This window comes from Temnothorax nylanderi, unplaced genomic scaffold (genome assembly GCF_030848795.1).
Source record: "Temnothorax nylanderi isolate EJ_2023f unplaced genomic scaffold, tnyl_v1.0 TNYL_tig0268_pilon, whole genome shotgun sequence".
NCBI lineage: Eukaryota > Metazoa > Arthropoda > Insecta > Hymenoptera > Formicidae > Temnothorax > Temnothorax nylanderi.
This window is the reverse complement of record NW_027249330.1, coordinates 61,065-77,481: the sequence shown is the minus strand read 5'-3', so window position 1 is coordinate 77,481 and position 16,417 is coordinate 61,065. Positions and strand designations below refer to the sequence as shown.

The 16,417-nt window shown below is 35.3% G+C and overlaps 1 protein-coding gene across 4 annotated transcripts in view; it reads right to left on the bottom strand.

Annotated features, from left to right (window-relative positions):
• LOC139780231 (fatty acid synthase-like) overlaps positions 1-16,417 on the bottom strand; it is a 113,267-nt gene that overhangs the window by 62,748 nt on the left and 34,102 nt on the right. For all 4 annotated transcript variants that reach the window (XM_071718766.1, XM_071718768.1, XM_071718767.1 and 1 more), the window contains 3 exons: positions 14,251-14,501; positions 13,920-14,151; positions 2,284-2,699 (listed from right to left, as the gene is read on the bottom strand). In XM_071718766.1, the coding sequence (XP_071574867.1) occupies positions 2,284-2,699; positions 13,920-14,151; positions 14,251-14,501 (899 nt within the window). The remainder of the gene's footprint in view (positions 1-2,283; positions 2,700-13,919; positions 14,152-14,250; positions 14,502-16,417) is intronic.

Below are 16,417 nucleotides of genomic sequence, written 5' to 3'. Positions count from 1 at the left end.
GTTTCGTTTATATACATTTTTTATAATTATATTAAGTATTTGTTTGTTTGTTTGTTTGTGTGTGTGTGTGTGTGTGTGTGTGTGTGTGTGTGAGATGCCTCCTCTAGAAATTGTGCGAGGCCGTGTAAAAGTGGGTGATTATAACGAATCAAACGACTCTGACAGTGATCAGGATCAGGGTGAGTGGCTCGCTGCTCCGCCTGCTCCCGAACCCCCGCGTCAGCCACCCGCCATAGGACGCGGGCGGGCGCTGCTGAACCCTATCCGACCACTTGGTATCGGACGCGGGCGGGTGCAAGTTTACGTGGATCACCGCGCGGCCCTCGGACGCGGGCGGGCACAGTTTTACGCCGCGGCCTTCGCGCAGGGTCGCGCGTATGTTCCAACGGAGGAGGACAATAGATTAGCGGACGAACTTTTGTTCGACGTGGATCGAGTCCTGCATATCGCGGGTCCTCCTCCTCCTCCCGCTAACCGCCGCCCTGGTGCTCAGAATCTGCGGGAGGCTTTACTGGCTATGTTGCGACGAATGGAGGGTCGCGGCCATGGGAACCCTTCTCGCCAAAATTAAAAGGTAAGATCGCTGACGCGACCGTCACGCGGACTCCACGCGGACCCGCGGCGCGGCGCGGACCCCCCCCCCCCCACGGGGACCCGCGGCGCGGACCCGCGGCGCGACGCCGACCCCCCCGCGCGGACGCGCGGCGCGACGCGCACCGGACCCCGCGGACCCCCCCCACGCGGACCCGCGGCGCGACGCGGACCCCCCCCCCCGCGCGGACCCGCGGAGCGACGCGAACCCCCGCGCGGGCCCGCGGCGCGACCGCGAACTCGAACTCGAACGCGGGTGAGTCATCCCGGTGAGTCATCCCGGTGAGTCATCCCCCCGTTGAGTCATCCCGGTGAGTCATCCCGGTGAGTCATCCAGGTGGTATGTCAAGGTCACCCCCCCTCCCCCTCACTCCCTCGTAATCCGATACCCTTGTGTAACCCGATACCCCCCTCCCCCTCACCCTCTCGTAATCCGATACCCTTGTGTAACCCGATACCCCCCTCCCCCTCACCCCCGCGAAATCCGATACCCCTCCACCCCCCTCCCCCTCACCCCCGCGAAATCCGATACCCTTGTGTAACCCGATACCCCCCCCTCCCCCCTTCCCCCCGCGAAACCCGATACCCCCCCCTCATTGCCCCCGGGTTGGAAGCGGCCTTCTATACCTACTTTTGTCCTATTTCTTCAAATCATTTTTAGCGTAGCCAGACTATTTTCAATAGTCTCAAATGCCATCTATCGATGCAAAAGCAACCGTACGTACGGCGACGACAACGTTTCGTAATTGTAAAATTTAACATTTCGGGCTTTGCATCGTAATATCTCCGCTCTTAGGGCACGTAGCGGAAAAATAAAAACACTTTTATTATATACAGTAAAACCTCGTTTATCCGAGGTAATGTGGGGAAGGGGTACCTCGGATAAGCGAAAACTCGGATAACACGGAATAAATAAAAAAAACTCGAAAACTTCCCTTATTTTTGGTATATTTAAAATGGTACAAGGGAATTTAACCACATTAACATATAAAAATGAAAAATTAACGAACGTGGATTAATTTTTCGCGTAACAAGCATTACTTATTACAAACGTGGTTTAAGAAAGTCAGTGATAGAGCACTGCTTCAACCTGCTCATTCGTTTTTTAGCTGCAATATCTCGCCATCAACTACATACATACTTCGCGCGCATCGCATAGCAGCGAAGCGCCATCCGTTTCATCCGAGTTCTTCCGTATTACCCGAGCGCACAGCTCGCTTAACGCGGAGTGCTCGGATAAGTCCGGTGGCTCGGATAACGCGGAGCCTCGGTTGATCGAAGGCCGGATAAACGAGGTTTTACTGTAATTCAAACCCAAGCTATCGATTGGGTCTACTTAGAACTTGATCGGTTGAGCGGTTATTGAGATCTCAAAATCTCGGGTATTCGCAACTCGTGCATTCGTGTAAGAGTCACGGTGCGGTCTCGCTTCGCGTGCACTTGGCGCGAGACACTACCGTGTCTCTGGATATATTGTACCTCATATAGAAAAATTAATGTAAAGACATTTGGTGTAAAAAATAGCCGGAAAGGTTAATAAAGTTCAATCAATCAAAAAATCTACGTGTGCGTGCGTGCGTGCGTGCGTGTGTGTGTGTGTGTGTGTGTGTGTGTGTGTGTGTGTGTGAGGGAAGATGTGTAAAAAAAATAAATTTGAAAATAATTAATAAATGCAAAATCCACTTGTTTTACCTTAGCAATCTGAGTAAAACCACTTGCAACTTCAGCATGACCAAGATTGGATTTTACGGAGCCAATCATTAATGGAGTTTTTCTATTCTTACACAAGACATTATGAATAGCATTGATTTCCTGAGGATCGCCGACTTTGGTACCGGTACCATGTGTTTCAATGTAATCCAAGCAAGATGGTATTCCACACTCTTCGTAAAATTCCATTAGCAAAGTACCTTGCATACGTATCGATGGATGTGTTATTCCTTCTTTTTTGTAACCATCGCTGTTTGTCTTAATATGTGGACATATAGCATAAATCCTTTTCGCATTCTTTGCTTTTTGGAGGTATATCACTCCCATTGTTTCGCTACGTGAATAACCATTTGCAGCGACATCAAAAGGTCTACAATAACCATCGGGTGCCAAAACACCTGAAAGATAAAAAATATATATAATATACATCTTTTAATATATATATTAAAATATAAATTATAAATGCACATATACAGAATATTTTTAAAAAATGTCCCATATTTTGAGAGCAGGTAGTACTCATTAAAATAAGGAGAAAATGTCCAGTAAATGACTTTTATATTCAGTTTAATCCAATCTATCCCATTCTTTTGGCTGGGTACTTTTGTTTTGGACACTCTGTAGATACATGCAGTACCGTCCATAAGTTCCCGGACATCTCAAAATTTCGAAATAATAATCCAAAACTTGGTTAAGCCATGTTTATTCAGACTTTCTATGATACATTATTTTGATGAAACGAAAAACTGAATGAACTCTTGGGGTTATAGCTGACTTTCATTTCAAAAAACTAAAGTTTTGATTTGTTGAAGAATCCACCTTAATAACTGCTTTACAAATCAGAGGCTTCCACAAATATCAACGCCCTTTGACAGCGCTTTCAAATAAGCTGGAAGTCTATTGAATCTGAATCTCTTGAAAAATTGATCAGGAGAATGCCTCTGATTTGTAAAGCAGTTATTAAGGCAAAAAGTGGACTCGTCAACGAACCAGAACTTTAGTTTTTTTTTTATGAAAGTCAACTTTAATCCCAAGAGTATATTTAGTTTTTAGTTTTATCAAAACAATGTATCACAGAAAGTCTGAATAAATATGGTTCAACCAAGTTTTAGACTTTTATTTCGAAATTTTGAGGTGTCCGGGGACTTATGGACGGTACTGCATGTATCTACAGAGTGTCCAAAACAAAAGTACCCAGCCAAAAGAATGGGATAGATTGGATTAAACTGAATATAAAAGTCACTTACTGGACATTTTCTCGTTATTTTAATGAGTACTACCTGCTCTCAAAATATGGGACATTTTTTAAAAATATTCTGTATATGTGCATCTATAATGTATATTTTAATATATATTAAAACTTCAGATATGAAAAAACGTTTCAAACAAAAGTTGTAGGATATTAAGGGGGACAGATGATGAAAACATGGACTTGACTTTGAGTGACCTTTTCAAAGCTAGGTCAATGTAATAGATGTTTTCTTAAATGGAACCCCCTATTTTTGTATTGCATATTCTTGTAGCCCTTGTCGAAATGTTTTTAAAACACTATAATAACAGCTTTCTTTCATTAAGAATTTCCTGAGATATTTTAAATTTTGTCATGATAGGGAAACACGGGGTAATGGTGGCTACGGGGTAATGAGAGTCATGCAGTGATAGGTGTATCCGAGTGAGTTTGAGCATGTTTTGTTTAGTCCTGGATTAGGGAGACTCGAAAAAGGGTTGACTAATGCACTGAATCGCTGCTCAGTTGTCGTTTTGTGTCTGAAAAGACTTAAAGTGGTTTTTGCACACTGTACTTGTAATTTTCGTCGATCTTTGGTCATGAAATATGAGTATTAAATTACATATTACTATAAATTCATCACATTTTATTATTACAGTAGACTTTAGTAATATATGTAAACAATTGTTTGCCTTGAAACGATTACCCGTTTTTTAATCAATCTACACAGTAAAAATAATACGTAATTTTAACATTTTTTACATGTCCCAGAAAATTTACTTTAAATTTTAGGTTAAAATGACTCATTCATCGTGTGTTACTTGTTGACAAATTAGAAATGTTAATTAATTGACATTATACTTTACATTTATATTTGTTTCTTTGACTTTATTTTTCAAGTTATATTAACACATTATATTAATTATTTTACAGATTTTACTTGAATTATGTGTAATAAAAACATTTAATTTTAGTAAATTTAATTATTTTGTGTGTCAAAGTTTACGATTATTTGAAAATTTACTTTAACTTTTGTTTATGTGTTGAAATAACTTTAAGACGTGTTGATTTTTTAAAGTAATTGTATTAAAAGAACTCAAAATAATATTTAATTTCTAAATGACATATATAAAGTGTTAAGTTATCACGTTGACATAAATGTAACACATGAAAATGTTAAGAAAATAATAACATAGCTGTTGTATGTTAATTTTACATTGAAATAATAATCAAATCTTGGTAATACAAGAAAATTTTAACATATGGATCGCTATGTACACACGATTTTTTACTGTGATTCAAATTAAAAACAGTTTGTTTAAAGTAATGATAGTCAAATGGCTCTCATAAAAATAACGATGATAAAGAAAATATCTGCACCTTTTGTACTGATACAGGAAAATCAAACGAATTATGATACCGATGCAGATCCTGTGGCAATTGGACTCACGCTCTGGATGCGTTCAGCATTAAAATGGCAATTTTTTTTTAATTTTGCGTGTTTTTATAATAATTATAGTTTCTAATAGAAACTTTTCATTGGTAAAAGTATGTTGTTTTGTGCCCTAATATGGCAAAAAAAATATATTGCTGTATTTCAGATTTATTTAGTGATAGTTTTAATTATCCCGTATACCGATTCTCATTACTCCGTACCCTGGGTAATACGAGTCAAAACTACTTTTTTTTAAATTAAAAAACTACTTATATTTGATGATTTTTTACAGTTTTTATGAATACTATCAAGAAACTAATTAGTATTATCAATGGAATTTGGTGAGATTCTGAATTATGGTGTAATTTTTAGCGTGACATAAGCGTTTTTAATGGTAAAAAGTAATTTTTCTGATATCTCAAAAATTTCTACTCTTTCATCGAGCTTTACTCTTGCAAACCTATATGTAAGTGATTTTGATGGGAAATTTGATGCTCTATACGAATCCGGTAATAGTTTTTGCATATTTTCAAAATTTTTATGTTTTTGGAGTGACAAAAGGGAAAAACGACGTTCGGGGCCAAGTCGACACCACGCCGTTTTATCGGCTTCCAATAACGATGCTTGTCATACAGTTATATGGCTCATGACAAATGTGTGTGCACGTCCGATTGCGAATTTACTTGCATATATTGTTTTTCAGACATGAATTTAGATGAAAATAATTAAAAGTTCAACAATTTTTGTTCTCATTATTTCCAATAAATGTTTTACTTAATTCCGAATTTTTGTACTTTTTATATACACGATAAACAATAATGTATTTTTAGTTTTAGACAATAAAAAATAAGTTCCAGATTAAATTGTATCGATCAGGCAAAGTGTCGAGTTTGCCCCGGCATTTTTCAATTTGAAAATTTGTCTTCGCGTTACTTTTCCTTTCCTGGAGGCAAAACTAAGCGACGTACAGCAAAACTTCCTTAAGCAATTTTATACCTGAAGGAACACTCATTAAATGTGTACCATTGAATTTGCTTGAAAATTTTAATTAATTGTTGAAAGTTGTCTTTGAAAAAATCGTGTCGAGTTTGCTCCGGTCTCCTTTTGACTTTATTCTTGAGTGACTCCCATTTGACTCTTTTTCCTACTTTTAATATAAAATATAAAATATCTCGTAAAGTATTCACTTTTCGATGACTTTACCTTATTTCTGTTATACGTAGAATAATGAAAAGAATCAAATAATAATCAATCAAAGAAAGATGGAGCGTGGAGCCGTAACAAGGTGTTGGTGTTCATAAATTCTATACTTACGTAAAGAATTAACGAATTGTAATGTACATACTGTACATATACATATATTCCAATTTAATAAACTGCGCGCCGCAAATTTGTCGGACTTGAAAGTCCACGCTCCATCTTTCTTTGATTGATTTCTAATCTTGTGAGTCTTTACTATTATATTTATACACGCGGGCATAGACATGCGTTTTTCAAGTTTATTATTAATAACCGGTTATTGCGATAAATATTACCACATGCCTCGGTAGTCGAATTGGTACGACGCCCTTCACGGAATGAGGGAGGTTCCAGGTTCGAATCCTGGCTGAGGTAATATTTTTCGCAAAAAATTCTGTACGTTTTTTCAAACAATTAAATCGTGTAGCAATTAAAGTAATTTAAATCGACCTGACTGGCAATATATATAATGTCTTTTTTCGATATGAACATTGAAAAAACTGTGAGCCAACTTGGTTTGTCGGATTCACACAGAACTTTTTTCGGATCAATCATCGAGACATTATTAATTTCGACCATGGGTTTTAGTCAGTTGATGTAATTTCTAAATTAAATAGTTTAAAATTTTTATTGCGAAAAAATATTACCCCAGCCAGGGGTCCCCTGGGTAATATTTTTTCGCAATAAAAATTTTAAACTATTTAATTTAGAAATTACATCAACTGACCAAAACCCATGGTCGAAATTAATAATGTCTCGATGATTGATCCGAAAAAAGTTCTGTGTGAATCCGACAAACCAAGTTGGCTCACAGTTTTTTCAATGTTTATATCGAAAAAAGACGTTATATATATTGCCAGTCAAGTCGATTTAAATTACTTTAATTGTTATTCTATGTACTGGCGAAAGAAATTTATCATTCTGTAAATCGTGTAGATTTAATTCCGGGGTAGGGAAGGATATTAATGTTCCAAGATAGCTGTGTTTCAAGTCCGACAAATTTGCGGCGCGCAGTTTATTAAATTGGAATATATGTATATGTACAAATGTACAGTATGTACATTACAATTCGTTAATTCTTTACGTAAGTATAGAATTTATAAACACCAACACCTTGTTACGGCTCCACGCTCCATTTTTCTTTGATTGATTTCTAATTTTGTGAGCCTTTACTATTATATTCAAATAATAATATTAATTTTTACATTTGCAATTTTGCAAAATTAAATACGTTTATAAAATACAATCAAATTTTTTAAAATAATTTTTTGTTTCTTTTTACAAAAATTGATTAGTTTCATTATTCTACGTATTAAAGTATCAAGGTAAAGTCATCAAAAAGTGAATACTGTGCGAGATATTTTATATTTTACATTAAAAGTATTGACAAAATTTATAATATCTCAGAAAATACTTAATGAAAAAGAGCTTTATTATAGTGTTTTCAAAACGTCTCGACGAGGCCGGGGAAAAAAGAATTAGATCTGCCGAAATATGACCAGATCTGGTTCATCAGATCTGGCAAGATGTAGGGTAGGTAATCCATCAATGAACCAGTAGTACACTATAAACCATTGCAATATTTCATAAATGTAATGTTGCTAGATTGTGCTTGTTGTCATGCAATAACTCGCATTTGAACCCTTCTTTGGCTCCCCAATCGGCCGGCAAATCGCGCGAAGGACGGCCGTTTGAAGCCACATTTTGTGATTTTTGGGTGACAAAACTAAGTTTTTTTCGTAACTTTTACGTATTTTTCATGTTTTTGTTGTTATATTTATTATTTTTTTCATTATTCTATAATTTTGTGTGTATATTTGGCTTTATAATTCTGTAAGCAACTTTCTTCTATTGCATTATTTTACCGTATTTTTTGGAGATTATCATAAAAAATGTTATACGGTCTACAATGATCCATTTTGTTTTTTACTACAGTCATCTGCACCCACACAGAACATAATATTTAATAGATATCTATTAAATATCCCCAATGTATATCCATGATATCCACGAGATATCCATTAGATATCTAATAGATATCCAAATATCCGCAATACGAGATCTAATACATATCCATCAAATATCCATGGGAATATCCAGTGGACATCCATTAAATATCTAGTATATATTTATATAAATAACTATTGCACGTCTAGTGGATATTGATTAGATATTTGATCGATGTTTTTTATTCTTATATATGTCCATTATATACAAACATCTCAAAAATATTATTTTTCTAGATTTAAAAGAGGAGCCGGGTTCGAAGACCCGCGGATGTCGCGATTTTGCTTTGCCGGGGACCTGCTTATATTCGCTTCCAACAGAAATTTACTTACGAGTTGGTCTTACCATTATGCGCCACTTAGCGGCGTCGTTAAAAACTAGTAACTATCTGTGGTAGACATGTGGTAGATACTTGGTGGACATGGATATGTGGATAGCACGTGGATATCTAATGGATATCCTTGGTAGCTATTTTGTGGATATTATATTTAATTAAATATTTTTAATTTGCTGTGTATAAATAAATTCATATTTATATACTTAAATATCACATGAATATCGATCATCGAACATTTAATTTATTATAGTTAAACATGGCCAGATATCATCAGACCTGAACAGTTTTCGATCAAACACAACCTCAGTTTAACTTATATCTAGACAGATATGGTCAGATGTAATGTATTTTGGATCGCATTCGAGTATAGATATGGTTATATCTAAACAAATACAGTCAGATCTGGACTGTTTCGATAAAATTCAATCACAGATATGGTTCAATCTGAGCAGATATAGTCCGATTTAAGCAGATATGGTCTGATCTGAGCCGTCGAAGACCAGATTACACCTCATATATAGTTATATATAGTTATATATAGTTATATATAGTTATATATAGTTATACAGGGTGTATCAGAATGTTTGGTACTTTTTTTATATTTAGATAGAGCGAGCCAAACTGAGTCGAAAAGTCATGTACCATTTTGCAATTTTCGCAATAGTTGATGAGTTATTAATGATTAAAAATCGCCGTATTGGCCCGGCCCACCGCCAAATCCAAGCGCGCGGCGAGATGCGGCCGCCCCGCGGTCGGCGCGCGGGCAGTTGTTTACTTCAAGCGGCACGAGCGGCGCGTAACGCCGGGCCCTCGTCCTGAGCGATGATAGTTTCTCGCCTTTTTTAAATAGAAATAAAATTTTCTAACAACATAGAAAAATTTTTTGTGCGTACTTATGTACATACGTGTGTACATGCATACACAGTAAAATATCAATTGTACTGCTTAAAAAAGCGATTACTCAATTTACTTTTTTTCTGTTAGTAAGTAACGGTTGTCTTTAAGAAAGAATATTTTCTTGATAATAGTCTTAAAATGTACAAATTTTAGAAAGAGTCTTTATCATGTACTCGAAAGAAGAATTTATACTCCTTCAAAGAACATAATAAAATTTTATTAAAGAAAAGTCAAAATAATAAATAAAGTAATATGAGGACCCTCGAGATTAAAATAGGAGAAGTCAAGGCTATGACGGTCAGACGCAGATCACAGTGCGTAATATCAGAAATAACTGATTTATTCGTCGTTTTGATACATTACATCGATCCGTACGTTTCGGCTCAGCTTTGAGCCATCTTCAGCGGTAGTTACAGAAGTTAAGTTACACGTTCTCCGTACCGTATGGTGAGTTTACTGATTCAAAGTATCAGAAACATAGACCAATTGATCCATATCTGTAAATTTGTTCAATTAATGTTGAGATATTAAAAAGATCTCTTAGAAAACTCACCATTCGGTCTGAAAAACGTGGAATACAGAGCCATGTACATAATGAATACTCTCTGCGAGAAGACTTGACGATCTTGTCGACACGACACATAATGATATGAAAGGTCTTGCAAGAAGAGGCATGTCGTAGGTCAACACACCGGCGAGGATTATAACATAGCACGATTTGACACCGTCTCAAAATGACACGGATTTTTTGCATCATGCATATGTCACGGTTTTGAGCAAATTGTAATCCATGCTCATGAACTTGGTCGTTGGCAAATCGGGGTTTTACTATTGGTACATGCAATATTGTGACGGTGTCAAATCGTGCTTTGTTATAATCCTCGCCGATGTGTTGACCTACGACATGCCTCTTCTTGCAAGACCTTTCATATCATTGTGTGTCGTGTCGACAAGATCGTCAAGTCTTCTCGCAGAGAGTATTCATTATGTACATGGCTCTGTATTCCACGGTTTTCAGACCGAATGGTGAGTTTCCTAAGGGATCTTTTTAATATCTCAACATTATTTGAACAAATTTACAGATATGGATCAATTGATCTATGTTTCTGATACTTTGAATCAGTAAACTCACCATACGGTACGGAGAACGTGTAACATAACTTGTGTAACTACCGCTGAAGATGGCTCAAAGCTGAGCCGAAACGTACGGATCGATGTAATGTATCAAAACGACGAATAAATCAGTTATTTCTGATATTACGTAATATAGCGTACGCACTGTGATCTGCGTCTGACCCTCATAGCCTTGACTTCTCCTATCAAAATAATTAGCAAATCGAATTTTTGTTTTAATTTTATATTCTTAACTGAAGAACTGAATAATTAGAATTTAGAATATTATTTATTTTAAGTAATATTATCAAGAAAACATTTTTTGTAAAGATCATCGTTACTTAAAGGAAGAGAAAATTGAGTAATTGGTTTTTTTAGCACTAGAATGATATTTTTTTGCGTGTGCGTATACGGCACGCCGTTTTGCTATTTAATATCATCATAAAAATTCTACCAAATTAAATTGATACTCAAAGAAAAGAAATTATTATTATGTCTAGATACTTATAATTCATCGAATTATTATTAAGCTATAATTGAAAATGCAGAATTAAAATTATGTCTAGGCAAAATATTAATTCTGAATTTATTTTACGTTATGACATAAAAATTTTTCGGGAATTAAAATTATGTACATAATTGTAATTCACGAATTTTACTTATGTACACAATTTTAATTCTTAAATTTTTATTACGTACATAATTGTAATTCTCGAATTACTCTTTTTCTTTTAGTAAGTAACGGTTATCTTTAACAAAGAATATTTTCTTGATAATAATCTTAAAATGTACTTATCACAAATTTTAGAAAAAGTCTTTGTCATGTACTTTGTCATGTACTTTGTATGAAAAAAGAATTTATACTCCTTCAAAGAACATTATAAAATATTATCAAAGAAAAGTCAAAATAATAAGTAAATCGAATTTTTGTTTTAATTTTATATTCTTAATTGAAGAATTAAACAATTAGATGCCTCTTCTTGCAAGACCTTTCATATCATTGTGTGTCGTGTCGACAAGATCGTCAAGTCTTCTCGCAGAGAGTATTCATTATGTACATGGCTCTGTATTCCACGTTTTTCAGACCGAATGGTGAGTTTCCTAAGAGATCTTTTTAATATCTCAACATTAATTAAACAAATTTACAGATATGGATCAATTGGTCTATGTTTCTGATACTTTGAATCAGTAAACTCACCATACGGTACGGAGAACGTGTAACTTAACTTCTGTAACTACCGCTGAAGATGGCTCAAAGCTGAGCCGAAACGTACGGATCGATGTAATGTATCAAAACGACGAATAAATCAGTTATTTCTGATATTACGCACTGTGATCTGCGTCTGACCGTCATAGCCTTGACTTCTCCTATTTTAATCTCGAGGGTCCTCATATTACTTTATTTATTATTTTGACTTTTCTTTAATAAAATTTTATTATGTTCTTTGAAGGAGTATAAATTCTTCTTTCGAGTACATGATAAAGACTCTTTCTAAAATTTGTACATTTTAAGACTATTATCAAGAAAATATTCTTTCTTAAAGACAACCGTTACTTACTAACAGAAAAAAAAGTAAATTGAGTAATCGCTTTTTTAAGCAGTACAATTGATATTTTACTGTGTATGCATGTACACACGTATGTACATAAGTACGCACAAAAAATTTTTCTATGTTGTTAGAAAATTTTATTTTTATTTAAAAAAGGCGAGAAACTATCATCGCTCAGGACGGGGGCCCGGCGTTACGCGCCGCTCGTGCCGCTTGAAGTAAACAACTGCCCGCGCGCCGACCGCGAAGCGGCCGCATCTCGCCGCGCGCTTGGATTTGGCGGTGGGCCGGGCCAATACGGCGATTTTTAATCATTAATAACTCATCAACTATTGCGAAAATTGCAAAATGGTACATGACTTTTCGACTCAGTTTGGCTCGCTCTATCTAAATATGAAAAAAGTACCAAACATTCTGATACACCCTGTATATAGTTATATATGAACATACAGGGTGGGAGAAAAGTATGGAAACCCTGAAAAATCTCGAAAACTATAAGTTTTACAGAAAAATGTTTCAGACAAAAGTTGTTTGGTTTCGAGGGGGCCATAAGATGGTACCATTGGTTTGACCTTGGATGGTCGTTTAAAGCTCACGTAAACGACACCTTTAATTTCTTAAATGGAAACCCCTATTTTTCAATGCATATTCTTGTAGCTGATCTCGAGAGCTTTTCAAAACACTATAATAAAGTATTTTTTCATTAAGAACTTTTGGAATTATGAGGCTTGAAAGTTCTAGTATTTTGACATAAAATACAAAATATCTTGTAAAACATTAAGTTTTCGGTAATGTTACCTTAATACTTTTATGCACAGAATAATGAGACGAATCAATTGGTATGAAAAAGACAGTTGCTTTTAAGAAAAAGTATGCAGATGCGTGTTGCAAATTACATATTTTTTCTTAAAGGAACTGTGCCTTTTTTTCATACCAATTGATTCGTCTCATTATTCTGTGTATAAAAGTATTAAGGTAACATTACCGAAAACTTAATGTTTTACAAGATATTTTGTATTTTATGTCAAAATACTAGAACTTTCAAGCCTCATAATTCCAAAAGTTCTTAATGAAAAAATACTTTATTATAGTGTTTTAAAAAGCTCTCGAGATTAGCTACAAGAATATGCATTGAAAAATAGGGGTTTCCATTTAAGAAATTAAAGGTGTCGTTTACGTGAGCTTTAAACGACCATCCAAGGTCAAACCAATGATACCATCTTATGGCCCCCTCGAAACCAAACAACTTTTGTCTGAAACATTTTTCTGTAAAACTTATAGTTTTCGAGATTTTTCAGGGTTTCCATACTTTTCTCCCACCCCGTATATGACCAGATTTGCGCAGACATGAGAAGTCATATCTGAGCATATCTGACCAAATAAAATTTGATCTGCTGAAATATAATTTGATCTGGTCAGGTCTAAACCTTTTATCCCGGGCCGGTTTACAAGAAAATACAATAAAAAATGGTTCCATTTTAAAATAAGGTTCCATTTAAGAAAACATCGATCACATTGATCTGGCCTTGAAAAGGTCACTAAAGATCAAGTCCATATTTTCATCATCTTCCCCCCTTAATATCTTACAACTTTTGTCTAGAACGTTTTTCCACATCTAAAGCCGTTTTCGAGGTCTAGAAGGCTGGGTCAGACTTTAGAGACACCCTGTATATATAATAGTATATACAGAGAATTACAAATGTTTTTACTAAATTTACACCATTCTGTTTCTTGTGTGCAAATGACAAAAATGTAATCCTTTAATTTTTATGCTCATTATATTATAAGATTAATTAGTTTCAGTAAAAGTACCAAGACGAGCGAATTGCAGAGTTGTAGTTGTATTAAGACATAATTGTGCAGCCCCAATTATCGCGTCTTCACATTTGCCCGATATGATACAATGATAACCAGCGGCCATGGCATAAAAACTAGAGCTGCAAGCTGTATCAATTACATATGATGGTCCCTTCAGATCCAAATAGTACGAAATCATGTTTGCCATTATAGATTTGTGACATCCAGTAAGATTCAGACCACCCATCTAATTGCAGAAAGTTCACGATTACAATTAATTCTTGCACATGAATGATAAATTCAATAATCTCATCTATTACACTTGTCAATTAATAATTTTCTCTACCTCAAGATCTTCAAACAAAAATTTTGTTTGCGTTTTAGAAAAGGATGCTGCTATGATCACGGCAGTATTTTTTCCTCGCAACTGCTTTGGATTAATACCGGCATCGATAATTGCCTCATAAGAATGTTCCAGTAACATTCTCGTCTCAAGTCCAAGTGTGTGTGCTTCCTCGAAAGATAATCCGAAGAAATCCGCATCAAACTTATTCAAATTGTTAACTATTCCTATACGACTTGGTACATCCGGATGATCTAACGAAACGTACAATTTCACACAAAGCGTTACGCTCCTCGTTCACTTTTTCATATAACTTTAGTTTAAAATACATTTCCTTAATATACAGGGTGTCTCAACGCACAGTATCCAATGCTCGTGATGAGGTAGAAGGAATCGAGATAAACAAAAATGTCTTGTACTATTTTGGAATATTTGCAATAATTAATGAGTTATTAATTAATAACGTTTGAGTGAATGAGCGCATGAGAAGCGGTAGGCCGGACTCGGCAGGCGCGCGCGTTGGCTTGGGGCGAGGGGCGAGGGGCGAGGGGCGAGAGGTTGCGCGGCGAGTGGAGAGGGGCTAGAGCGCCCACGCGTGCGCCTGCCAATGCCAAGTCCGGGCTACTGCTTCTCACGCGTCACGCGCCGATTTGTTCAGACGTATTAATTAATAACTCATCAACTATTGCGAATATCGCAAAATGGTAGAAGACTTTTTTGTTTATTTCGATCCCTTCTACAGCTCTTCACAAACGTTGCCAAGGGTGCTCTGGGACACCCTGTATATGTATACATACAGGGTGAGTCATTTTAATCGACGCAGGCAAATATCTCGAAAAATATGGAAGATACGGAAAAATGTTTCAGACAAAAGTTGTATGGTCTAAAGGGGGATACATGATTCCGATGTAAGTCATGTAAACGTCGTTTTCAAGAAATTTTAAAGGCGACTAATTTCTTACGTGGAACTTGATTTTTCTTTGAAATAAAAGTTGTAGATCTCATCAAGACGTTTTCAAAACACTATAATAAAGATCTTTTTCGTTAAGAATTTCCTGAAATATTTAAAATTTTGTCACAATGTTTTTAATATAAAATATGAAACATCTCGTGAATATTTATTTTTTGTTGACTTTATCTTCATACTTTTATACGTAGAATAATGAAAGAAATCGATTGTTGTAAAAAAAAAACAGAAAAAATTATTTTAAAAAATTCAATTGTATTTTGTAGACACATTCAATTTTACCAAATTGCAAATGTAAAAATTAATATTATTATTCGCTTTCTTTTATTATTCTACGTATAAAAGTATGAAGGTACAGTCACTGAAAAGTGAATACTTTACAAGCTATTTCATATTTTATAATATTTTATATTAAAAATATTATAACTTTAAGTAACTCAGGAAATTTTTAACGAAAAAAAGCTTTATTATAGTGTTTTGAAAACGTCTCAACGAGATTTACAATTTTTATCTAAAAAAAAATTAAGTTCCATTTAAGGAATTAGTCGCCTTTAAAATTTCTTGAAAACGACATCTAGCTACGACATGATTCACATCGGAATAATGTGTCCCCCTTTAGACCATACAACTTTTGTCTGAAACATTTTTCCATATCTTCCATATTTTTCGAGATATTTGCGTCAATTAAAATGACTCATCCTGTATTATATAGGATAGAATACGTAGGGTATAAAGGAAATGTTACGAAAAATAACACTCCAGTCAGGATTCGAACCTGGACCTCTTTTATTTTGTGGCAGGCGTCATGTGGTGATATTTATCGCCATGGTTAATAAGGAAAAACGTCTTTACTAGCGACGTATATAAACAATAAATAAGTAGAAATTCAACCATATGGTAACTTCGATATATACGCCGCACTTAAGGAAAACTTAATTTATCGAGTACTATTTTTAGTATGTTTAAAGCAAATGAATTATATCAATAAAAACTTTATATTGTCTACTACTATAAAAAAATTACAAATTTGAAATATTTATTCCTTGTATTTAACAACAAAAACTTTTAGAAACCCTTACATTTTTGCCATATATCCCATAGGGGTGGGATGTATGACATTCTATGGGTGGAATATACGCCATATAAAAAATTACAAATAATATTTATAAATAAGGCAATAAAATGTCATAATAGGTTATAAAA